Source organism: Saccostrea echinata, unplaced genomic scaffold (assembly GCF_033153115.1).
Source record: "Saccostrea echinata isolate AGI-Se365-2 ecotype Australia unplaced genomic scaffold, CSIRO_AGI_Sech_v1 ptg000025l, whole genome shotgun sequence".
In the NCBI taxonomy this organism is placed as follows: domain Eukaryota; kingdom Metazoa; phylum Mollusca; class Bivalvia; order Ostreida; family Ostreidae; genus Saccostrea; species Saccostrea echinata.
Window position 1 is genome coordinate 20017268 of NW_026889774.1, and position 12291 is coordinate 20029558.

General features: G+C 31.0%; 1 protein-coding gene across 1 annotated transcript in view; it reads left to right on the forward strand.

Annotated features, from left to right (window-relative positions):
* The window catches only part of LOC133192693 (short transient receptor potential channel 7-like), a 29990-nt gene extending 19406 nt beyond the window's left edge, over positions 1-10584 (forward strand). Inside the window, exons 4-16 of the mRNA XM_061328688.1 lie at positions 2919-3410; positions 3605-3781; positions 3985-4149; positions 4306-4561; positions 4954-5093; positions 5361-5460; positions 6017-6168; positions 6427-6581; positions 7467-7662; positions 7761-7955; positions 9016-9123; positions 9281-9347; positions 9590-10584. Coding sequence (XP_061184672.1) covers positions 2919-3410; positions 3605-3781; positions 3985-4149; positions 4306-4561; positions 4954-5093; positions 5361-5460; positions 6017-6168; positions 6427-6581; positions 7467-7662; positions 7761-7955; positions 9016-9123; positions 9281-9347; positions 9590-9972 — 2586 coding nt within the window. The 3' untranslated portion in view covers positions 9973-10584. The remainder of the gene's footprint in view (positions 1-2918; positions 3411-3604; positions 3782-3984; positions 4150-4305; positions 4562-4953; positions 5094-5360; positions 5461-6016; positions 6169-6426; positions 6582-7466; positions 7663-7760; positions 7956-9015; positions 9124-9280; positions 9348-9589) is intronic.
* The last annotated feature ends 1707 nt before the right edge of the window (positions 10585-12291 follow it).

The window sequence follows — 12291 nt, forward strand, 5'->3', positions numbered from 1 at the left end:
CTGTACTATGGAATGTAAAGTATTATATAAGAAAACAATATTGTACAGGACGACAATAATGTAATATTGCTTCAATCAAAGCTTCTAAATAGTTTTTCCATCATAAATATGAGCAACAGAAGTTTATATTAAATGCTCTTTCTTCTGTCATTGAAATTGTTAATTACAATTTTGACACAAAAATTTCCAACATCAAAGTTGCAGCTCATATTGCTTTAAATAATTACTTTATATATTTTCAATTTTCACGCTTTCTCTGTGAATTGAATCATTTCCCCCCTTGATTTGCAACCTCTGTAATTCCAAATATTCCTTTGAAGGTCTTTGGAAAATTGTTTTAGCTGGTTAGAACTTTCAACTGTCATACAATTTTAGATTTAAAAAGATGTAGAGTGTCAGTTCAAAGAAAACACAATTGAATACATATGTCAGTTTGATCATTTTGTAAATTTTAATTTATATTTGTAGTCACCAGTTGAGTACAATTTACAGTATGAAACTAAAGGGTCGTAGTTAAAAAAAAATAATTTAAAGCATACATTCTCTCTCTCTATCTCTCTGAACATTAATCATTGTATAATCTGCAATTTGAATAGATCCACCAACTTAAGTACATGCTGCAATCCTTAACAGAGAGAGGATGGTCTGCTTTTCGTTTTGTCTTCTTTTGATTTGGCTTGCCTTATTTTGCCTTCTGTTACAGGGCTCTAATTAATCGGTTTTATCGTAGGGAAATTGCTTTTTTAGCTAACTGAACAAATGAGTTATTTATTCAAAAGTACAAAAACAAAATTAGAATTACTTCTTGATAAACATGTTTCAAAATTAAATGTGGCTTTAAAAGCATTTTTCTTTAATCGTTTTTTAGGCATTAGCTTACTCTACAATTGATATTGGCAACATCAGTACAATTGTCTTTATGCTCATCTCCTTAAGAAAATTGTATATACCAGCGATAAAGTTTATGCAAAATACAATCTCCAGTGGAAATACAATTTTTAAGGTATAATTTTTACATGAAACTAGCGTGACGAGCTTAAATCAATATATATTACATAAGAGTTCTAACTGTCGATGAAATTATATAATATATAACTCACTTTTTCTGTTTTAATGAACTTAAGTTTCTATCTATTCATCCAATGATTGCCGAAGTATTCTTTTTTTTTTTTAATCTAATGGACTTGGTAATAGATTAACTTTCTTTAATTGAGATATTTTGTTAAAATAGGAAAGGATTGAAATATTGTGAGAAATAACTTGGAATTTTATACTAAATGTCTTCGGTAAATATTGACAAATATTTATTATATTTCTTACCTCATTTGCTTTGTAATATATGTCTATACTATTAACGATAAAAAAGAAAAGACAAATGTCTACATGAGCTCTTTGTTAGTTTCTAAGATGTATTAGGAAAAGGTCCATACGTCTTCTATTATTCTCCGTAGGAGATTTTTTTTTCATTTAGGAAATAATAATTGACTTCAATAAATCAAATAATTCATCACCTTTTAGATCACGTTGAAATGGAAGAAGCAAACGATGGGAACGATAGCATCTTCATGCCGCAGTCATACAAGAGATTAAAGCACAAAGACAGCTTTGAGTTTCAGGTTGAACGAGGTCCAGTCACCTCGCTTATCATGTATACATGAAGCAAATAATTGCAAGAAAAATAAAAAGATGTACGGAAATACAGGATGAACTTTGAGACATGATTAGTTCCTAACATTATCTTTATTGTGTATATATCAATGATAATTACCCATATATAGCTGAGTTTGTGTCTAGAATTGAGCTAATATTATGTATCATGAATAATAGAAGACAGTGCACCTATATAATATTTTTTTTGTATTGGTTTCATATAGTTTATTATATTTAGTTTCTGGTGTTGATTAATTCGTCTTTTTATTAAAAAATAATTTTGATACCTTTAGATTACCTGTTTATTTCACACTTATCATGTCTATTTCATTAGATATTAACAGAACATTTCTTTTGTGGAGAGATCTTCCAATAAAAAAAATGAAAAATACTCATAATTTGTACATGTATAAAGAATCTGATGGCACGTGTTTGTATTCATCACACATGTGCTTTATTTTTCACAGTTATTTTCTCTCTCAGATTTTCAGTTATTTTGTTTAATCTGAAATATGACTACTTTAAGTAGTTCTATGTTTGATTTTCATTCAAATGAAAAAAAGTCTGCAAGATAAGACACGCTATATATTCCATACTGAAAGAAAGTCAAAAGATTAGTTTTGACGTTCAAGCAGTTACACGCATTGTTTGTCGTCATAATGAATTTTCAGTTAAAAAAAAATATATTTGGACCAATAAATAATATTTAACGAATGAAGATGAACTTTTGACACCTTTAACTTTTACTGAAAATGTGTCTGCAATATTTTGATTTGGTTATATTGCTATGTTGTCTTTCTTTAAATAAATTAATAACATTTCCCAAGTGTTGTGTTTATTAAACATTGCAAATATTACAATGGGATACATAAGAATGCCTTTAGTTGATACATAAGCTACCTTTAGTTTTGCCGCAGTAAATGTAAAGATTGTGTTTTTTCAACTTTTATAGCACAAGTGACTGTCCATGTGAGATAATGGATGACACTAAGTAGATAAGTAAAACGGCGGAAAGGATAAAATAAATTAAAAAGAAACAACTTTTCTAAATGATGTATCGAAATCTAATACATGTAATTATAATACCTACTACAGATAATATATTGTAATACAAGATTATCAGTAGTGCAACACATGAACTACTAGGACAACGTTAATTGATTAAATTACTGACATCTCATATTTCAAATGCATTGAATGTGTAATTTACAAGGAATTTTTGAAGTACCCACATGTTTATTATTATTTTAAGAATTTATTCTTTGCAGGTTGTTGAATTGCTGTTAGGACATTCAAATATAACTAACATCCATGAAGCTTTGCTCCATGCAATTAGCAAAGGTCATGAACACATTGCAGAATCTATCTTAAAACATCCAAAATATATAGAATTAAAGCCAAAGAACAAACGAATAGGGGAAACAGACCATTTCTTCAACCAAACAAAGGAAGACTCGCCTTTTTCGTCGGACATAACTCCTCTCATACTTGCAGCAGAGCGAAATCAGATTGAAATTGTTCAATTGTTGCTTTTGCGAGGAGAGAAGATCAAGAAGCCGCACCATTATTATTGCAGCTGCCAGGAATGTAGCAACAAACTGGAATTCGATGAGTTGCGTTTGGCAAAAACTCGCCTTAATGCCTATAAGGGATTGGCTAGTTGCACGTACATATCGCTGACAAGCGAAGATCCCGTGTTGACAGCTTTTGAATTGGCGAAAGAGCTTCGATATGTATCGACAATTGAGAAAAGTTTTAAGGTATATGACTTTTTAAAATTTTACCAAGTATTTGATTTATTTATATCAGCTGTTGACAAGTCAACTAAAGATTATTTATGAGTAAATATTTCACAGAATTTGAGAGAAAAAAATGTTAAGTAAAATAGGATTACAAATATGTACAACGAATAAAGTGAAGAATTTTTACCTTTAAGTGCAATTCTTTTCTGCAGACTGAATACTTGGCCCTTGCCGACCAGTTAAGTGACTATGTTGTTAAGCTGTTGGATAAGGTCAGAGGTCATGATGAACTGGAAAAACTGCTTAATAAAAAGCGTCGGGACCCACAGGACGAATCGTACGATCTTCTCGCACGACTTCAAATAGCTATCCAATGCAACGAAAAAAAGGTTCACAATTTTAATACCAGCTAAAGAAGTGAGACAAAACACAGAATCCTTATATATCAAAGAAATAAATAAACTTAATTATAAATAAGAAAAAGATATATGGTAGAAAAAAACCTGTCCTTATTATACATAAAAAGTACATTTCATATTTTTTTTTTTATATATGTCTATAAATTTTCCAAAACAATCATCAATTTCATCAGTTCGTGGCTCATCCCAGCTGTCAACAGAAGCTTGTTAGTATCTGGTATGACGACTTCCGGATCATCGAACGCTCTCATTGGATTACACGAATATTTATTGTGTTAGGAATATCTTTAACGTTTCCATTCCTGTCTTTGTTTTACTGGATCGCTCCCAATACCAAGGTACTTCTATTTTCTTTGGATTACATTAAAAATAATGATAAAATTGCAAATAAATATTCGACATCTTTCAGCTACAACATGTTTTTTCTCATCTCAGAATATATTTGAACTGTTCTCAAAATATCAGACTTTTACAGAAGTTTTTATTTTTTTAAGGCTGGAAAATGGATAGAAATTCCGTGTATCCGATTCATTGGTCACACACTATCCTTTTTATTGTTCCTAACGCTTATCCTAATATCAACACTGGCGGAGGGTGTGACAGAGACGAACAAACTCTCATTTTTTCTCTCAACACACGAGAAATATCGATGGTACAAAAATCAGAGCAATCAACCGTTGCCAGACGATTTCGCAATCCGCGGCTATAGTCCGGATATTATAACTATTCTCTTGTCTCTCTGGGTTTTTGGTAATTAGAACTTCTTTTTTTTCTTTCCTTGACTCATTGTTATGAATAAATGCAGATAATTGTAATAGTACTAGGATATATCTCAATTAAATTCTTATCTTTCATTAGCTTATATTACATAGTAATGTGTTTCAAACATTCATTTTTCAGCCAAAAATTAATAATAATCAAAAAATAATAACATTTAAGGGATTTAAAAGAATCATTCAGACAAGAGCTTCCAAACACGACTACAAGACGTTTTTTGACCTGTATGTTTTTTTTTGTTTTTTGTTTTTTGTTTTTTTTTTTGTTTTGTTTTGTTTTTTTTGTTTTCTTTTGTTAAAACATAAATTCTATAGAATTATGAATTCAAATGGCACAAATAATCATAAGCTGGAATACATTTATAGGAATGTTACTACAAGAAATGAAACAGGTGTACAGCGACGGGATCTCCAATTATTTTGATTCCTTGTACAATTATATGGATGTGGCAGTCCTAACATTGTATATTACTTCTTTCACGTTGAGATATCTAAGCATATTTAAGGTAAGTGATCCAATCCTTACGACTATCTCATTCAAAATACTGGTTAGCTATAACATATATTATGATACTTAATTTCTGTTTATTATCTTCTTATGAGTAGTTTCGATGTTAAACGTCCCAGAATATGCTTTCAAGGAAATTTTGGTTTTATCCAGTACTCAACAACTTATTCCAGCAATTGATAGATAAATAATGATCAAACGGAAAAATAATTCATCTTGGTAGTTTCATTACGAAAATTTTAATGATAGTTCGTTTTCAATGTAGACTAGAAAGGCTTTAAGCTACTTTGAGAATGCTGTGTCTTGGCGAGGACTACTTTATGGGAGTCAGGAAGCAGGGGGGCAATTATACTGGATTATTGCAGGTAATTCTTATTATAATTAAATAAGTATAGCTAATTCTGTTTTCTATGTTACTGTTTGAGGAGGAATTATATAATAATATAACTAAAATTTGAAATGAAACCAGTAAATTTGAAAACGCTTAATAGAAAACATCTTACACAAGTAGGTGATAGGGAAAGAGACATAGAAAATTTAGAACGGAATGAAACAGAACGTAACAATTCTAAAGATGGAAATCAGATATAGTCTGGAGAGACAGAAACATCATAATCTAGTGATACTTGTCCCTTTTTGCACTGTATCATATTAAAATGTGTATATTAGTAAATCAAAAGTCCTGAAAATTTTATCACATTGACAAACAATAGAAAAACTAAAGAAAAACTTATAATCTTCAAGTTACATAATCAATAAATCAGTGAGAAATTGACATGCCTGTTAGAATTATAAAATATTATATTTTACCCAGACAAACAATTGAAAGTAAAATTAGGATATTTTCACAAAGTTTGTATCTTGTAAAATACCTTAAGATTGGTAATAACCATTTTCATCCATATATTTGATATTATATAGATCGGTTTTACTGGGATTCCATGGACCCACACAATGTGGCAGACGGCATGTTTGCGATGGCAAACGTCATCAGTTTTTGCCGTGTGACTCATGTCTTACACGCCTATGAACTGTTTGGACCAATGCAGATTTCATTAACAAGAATGATTGGGGTACACGATTATATTATCGGTTTAGCACAACCACATTAAGATGAAGATAATTAATCTTTTAAAAGTACATTCATCACTAAAATAAAATTTACGTCCAGTAGACATCCACTACAAAAACGTTGAGAAATGTATACTAATGCTGTTACATAATACTCCCTGTGTAATTCTTGCATGTACTCTCAAGTATCTTTTTTAAAAAAAAATCCCGTCTATATTTGTCTGGGGTAAAATTGTCGTTTTTATTTATTTCTCTGGTAGGACATTCTCAGGTTTGCTGTGATTTTCATGGTGGTATTTGTGGCTTTTCTGGTTGGTTTACACAACCTATACTGGTATTATCCAAAGGAAACCAGGAAATCCATTGAATTTGTCCCAAACAACATCACCACATCAGCAGAAAAAGCGTTTGGTTTGTAAGTACATAATATGTTGTCATTCGATTCCTTGAATGGAAAATTCTAAGATTTCTTCACCTGCATTTATTGTAAAATATCTTTGTAGAAAAAAAAAACGCTAATGGTAACTAACAACCAAACTTTATGATAAACGTGATGACTTAATCTTTTCTATCATCAACTTCCCTTTTTTACTTAGCAATATACCCTTATCTCCTGCATATGGAGTTTATGTTCCCAGTTGATTCGATACGCAAGAACATGCTCAACGTACGATCAATTTCTAAAACCAGGCAAGCTATTGACAAACAAGTTGACGAAACAAGGATATCAACAGTCTCGTTTGAAGTCAACTTTTTGAGATTTCTGTGGTCGATACAATTACCTTGTCCGCAAATACAATCTATCATAAAGTCATTGACTGACATTTTATATACTAGTTGTTAGGCCGTTATTTTCACATTGGATTGTCCAGGGATTTTCCCGTTTGCCCGATCATGACAAGGAGCACACGGCGGGCGTGACACGGCAGGGAATGCTTACTCCTCCATGGCACCTGATCCCACCTCTGATGCTTTTAGAGGTCCGCGTTTGCTCTGCTCCCGATTTGTATTGTTTCAATGGACTTTTGAGGTTGATTACTGCTTTTGTGCACATGCTCATCAAATTCTAAAAGTAAATGTGCATATGTGCAAGTATGAAGAATTATGAAGTATTTAACACGTCAAAAATTCAGTCACTGTCAAAACAATCGTTTTAGGTAGCTTTGTGTAGCAAGAAAGAAATAAACTGTTCATGCACAAACGAGACAAAAAACGTCAAGCATTTTATCTGGTCCAAATGAGCCTTTTTAATGCCAAAAAATATAACTGTATTCATGAATAATTATTCCTTTGTTTGTAGTCCAACAACATTTCACACTGTATTCTGGTCCCTATTTTCCCTTGGTGAGCCTACTGTGGTGGAGCTAGGCGCATTCGATCACTACTTTACACAGAATGTCGGATATTGGATCTTTGGTGCTTACAATATTGCTACCGTGATTGTATTACTAAACATGCTGATCGCTATGATGTCCAGGTCGTTTGAAAAAATACAGGTTAATTGGTGTTTTTGCACACAGTATGAATTATTATAATTATCATTATATTTTTAAAAATTCTCAAGTTTAAAAATACCATCTTTATGTTTTAAAAGGAGGAAGCTGATACTGAATGGAAATTCGCAAGAAGTAAAATTTACATGGAGTTTATCAAGAATAGTAGTGAGCTGCCAGTTCCTTTTAACATCTTCCCGACGCCGAGATCCATTTTTCGGATGTTTGGTTCTTGTTGCTGTAAAAAGGAACAAAACGAATCAACCCATGAATCAGAAGATATGGAGGATCCATCGGTCTGTAATTCATGCAGATCTATTATATATTTGGATAAACAGAAAGAAAGGAGAGTTTTGAAAAATAACTAAGTTGTTGAAAAAAATTATGAAAGACTAGAATTAGCCGTGTTAGTAAGATTGAATGTTCCTTTTCCGATAAATTTTGCAATCAAGAAATAATATTGCAATTCAACACTTTCTGTAGAATAAAATTAAATATAATAAAAGAGATAAAGGAGATGGATGAAGAAGGCGTGCAGATATGTAAAAATCATATTCAATTTGTGAATTTAGTATTTAGAGTAAAGTTCTCATTGAAATATAAACAAAATCTTTCTGAGGTAAATTTTCTCGGCAAAAATTATTCTGTTATTAAAAAATCATGTGGTATTCGTGGGATTCGAACACTATCAATAAAAATCCTGAGTATCACTTTCGTTTGAGACTAACGCGCTTACCATTACGCTACACAGCTCCTGATGAATAGTGGCATTTAAATCGTTTGTGATATGACATTTGACTAAATGGACTTAAGTATTTTTTTGGAAAGATGCGAATGTTGTGTCATAAAAGTGTATTTTTAAGGTATATTGGGTATTTACTCCATGTTTTTGTTAAATGTATATTTTTACGCAAACTTTGAGGATAAACTTTCTAAAAAGTGGAGCGAAGACCCACTCATATCGAAAATCTTGTTATAGTATGAGAAAATGATCCTTTTTCCCTCTATAGTGTGTGTATGCCATTTCATTGGCAAATAATTTCTATTTTGTGAGATTTTTGCAAATTGTGGAGATTTTTTTTACATAAAGTATATATTAATGTTAGATGAAATATCAAAGAAAATTTTGTTATAATTGAGATTTTAATTTTTCATTTTCATATTTGTCGCACTATAGACACTTCGCTTGCCTTGTTCGCCCATCTTCTCTAACTTACACATGTTTAGTAAATATTCAATTTGAAAAAAATAAAAATAATGACAATTTATTGAATTTGAACAGAGTAGGAATTTTTAGTCCATCTGAACTAATTAAGAATGTACAGATTATTTATTTTCTATCTTGTTTCTTCACAGAAGCCTAAACTACCACCAAAAACACCTGCACAGCAAAGACTGACTAACGGCTTTATGCGGAACGATTCCAGCAGAAGCATTATTCGTGACGAAAAACTCACGTATAGGGTATTTTATTATCAGCTCCCCTCGAAGTTCAATTAAGTTGACATATGAATATAATTGAGAACTTTAGAATAAAAATCTAGTAAATTTATTTTCAATCTTCTTTCAAAAAGTTTTTTGTCCTTTTTCTTATGATTTTTTAAAATTTCTTTTTCAATAGAAAGTAATGAAGAGAATTGTGAAACGGTTTGTGTTTGACATGGAGAGAGATGTAGAGAATAGAGATGGTATGTTTTGATGCGTCTCTCCTTTTCTCACAACCGCTCAAGGGGGAGAAGGGGATACTAAGTGATATCTCATTATTTGCTTTGTGCCAGGCATCTTAACATTATTATTAGAATTTATACCTAATGAAAACTAAAATAAACTCTTATTTTGATCAGTTTCTATTTTCTCACATATTCTTCAACCTAGCTGCTCTTAAAGGAATCATTATACAATGTAAATACCGGTTTTCTTTGCATTTCAGCTGAACTTGATGAACTGAAGCAGGACATATCTAGTTTCCGATATGAAATTTTGAACCAAATGCAACAGAAGAAAAGACAAGTCAAAGTTGTTGAATTTAAAGTTCAAAAATTAGAAACAAAACTAGATTTTCTTATTCAACAACAGAGGAAGGTGCTGCAAAAAATGAATCCTGACGTATTGGAAGATCTGCCAGAAGAACCAGAAACACCAATTACCTCGAGCAGACGATCTAAACTCACTGACAGCTCATACTGGTCAATTGATAGTACATCGTCTGCAGACGAACAGTATCATGCAAGTGAAGGCATGGAAAATGAAAGTATGAGTGGGGATATCTCAAAAATTGACGAGGATCCAAAGGAACCGCAACCAGAAATATGAATTATTTTCCCCTTTCTATTTCTCTGAGTCCTTCATATAGTTCTGTTGATATTTTGTCTTGCAAAGATAAAAGAATTTATTTGTGGAATGTCTTTCCCCCCATATTTATACATTGTTTATTGTGATAACCTATACATATCCAAACTTGTGATATCAATATGTTTTGTTGGTCATACGTAAAGGATTGGTGGTTGAAATATCAGCTGCTTTCTCCATTTGTTCTTGTTGACAGGACAACATCCCTTTCCCCATATTCGACTCTACGATATTTTTTTTTGTAGCGACAAAGTTGGAATTTTGTCTTGAAACCTACGTTTTGAATACATTGTTTTAATTATCATTTTTAATACGTGGCATCTGAATCAGGAAAATTGTGATTGATGTAGCAGCATTAAAAAAAATTGTTTCTTGGTTGGAAATAATGTAAAGTAGTTTTTTCCTCTAATTTCTTTTTATGTTTTTGTTCTTAATTACTTTATATGGTTATGAACACCAGTATGGAAAAAATACATATCGATCTTTAAAAATGATAAAACATAAAGACAATGTGAGGTTGAAAACGATTTTTTTTTGATAAATTTGTTTCATAATGTATAAAGTTATGAACACAAGTATGGAATATATATATAAATATATATATATAAATATATATATATATATAATATATATATATATATATATATATATATATATATATATATATATATATATATATATATATATATATGGATAAATTTGTTAATAACAGTATAATGCTGGATTATGACATGTCAAATTATGTCTAGTCCCACTTTCAATTTTCAGGAAATGAAATTCCTGAATATTTTGTGGTAGTTTTCTTTCCTCTCGTTTATTTAGTAAAATTATGAGTATTGATATCGTCATATATTAATTTCATGAACCTACAACAAAATCTTTCTTTTCCTCCAAATCAAGTTTTTTTTAATGTTACATTGAATATGTTGTTTGTTATACGTAGATGTTTATCAACGTCTTTATTGTTTTGTAGAATTTGAATAAAATAAACTTTGAACTGACATCTTCATTAATTTATATTTTTCTATCTGTCTCTAGTATTGCTTTCAACTTATCGTCTTTTTATCTACGATCTCAAGATCGATGATGAAATCATCCTATTGACAATGTCTATAAATGTAAAAAGTATTATTACCTAATGCAACCGATTTTGTTGTTTTATTAAATATGTAGTATTTTTGACTATTTTCTCTGTATATTCATTCCTCTGAACTAATTAAGAAATTTCAGAGTGATCTATTGAACCACCGGTCAATAGTTTGCAAATTTCGGACCGGTGATCTATTGGACTGGCAGTGCCCATATACACACTATAATATTAGGTAATAAAACAGATATTTAATGTCTGATCAGTCAATAGACCAAAATATTTTTCCCAAGGTGCTGGGAACAGCTCGATGTGTTCTATTGCCCGAGGTCAACTGTATACTAATTAACTCATAATGAAGTCGAAAGGTTTGCATTATTTATCCAAACAATAAAGATGGTAAAACTCATTCTCCCCTTTTTAAAATTCCAAGTCCTAGTAAAAGGTTGGGGGCTAAATGATCATATATTGAAAATGCATTAACTTTATGGCAATCTCCTCTCCATCCCTAGCAATTAATAACTCGTATGAGAAAGAAACTCCAAAACGGAAAGAGGTGTGTCCTCTTACACGAGGCCAAAACAGTTACGGGAGCTTAGTTGTGTATGGAAACTAAAGAAAATCATTATACTTTTGATGAAAATTCCACTTTCCTTCTATGGGACTGCTTTAGCCTATGAGTTTAATGTTCCAGTACTGACACTTTACGATAAATTGCATATTTGTGCGTCTTATAGCCTCTAGGCTATTTCACTACGGCAAATAGCAAACAATTCGAGTTCATTACTATTATGAAGAATTTGCTTTATATAGCAATTGTGATACCGTTATTCATAAGGATTCAAATCATAAGGTGGGATATATGTAGTGAAAATAAATAAAAATAAATCTTTGGTACTTCCATAAAGCTATATATAGATTGTACATATGTTGTCAAACCAGACAAGCATTAACTACCATTTCTCACGAACTTAAATTAGATGAAAACTTATAAAATAGAAATATCAATTTGTATTCTAAATATTCAAAACAAAAGTTGCTAACATGTACATTTGTATTTCCCAATGTACAGTCATATCAATAAGCTATAATGGACATTTGGATGAAGCAAATTCATCGAAAAAGAAAGTATAAAATTTGATTTGTGACAAGAACTCGGTTATGTAACACAATGAAACATAAGAAGCCCATTCTTG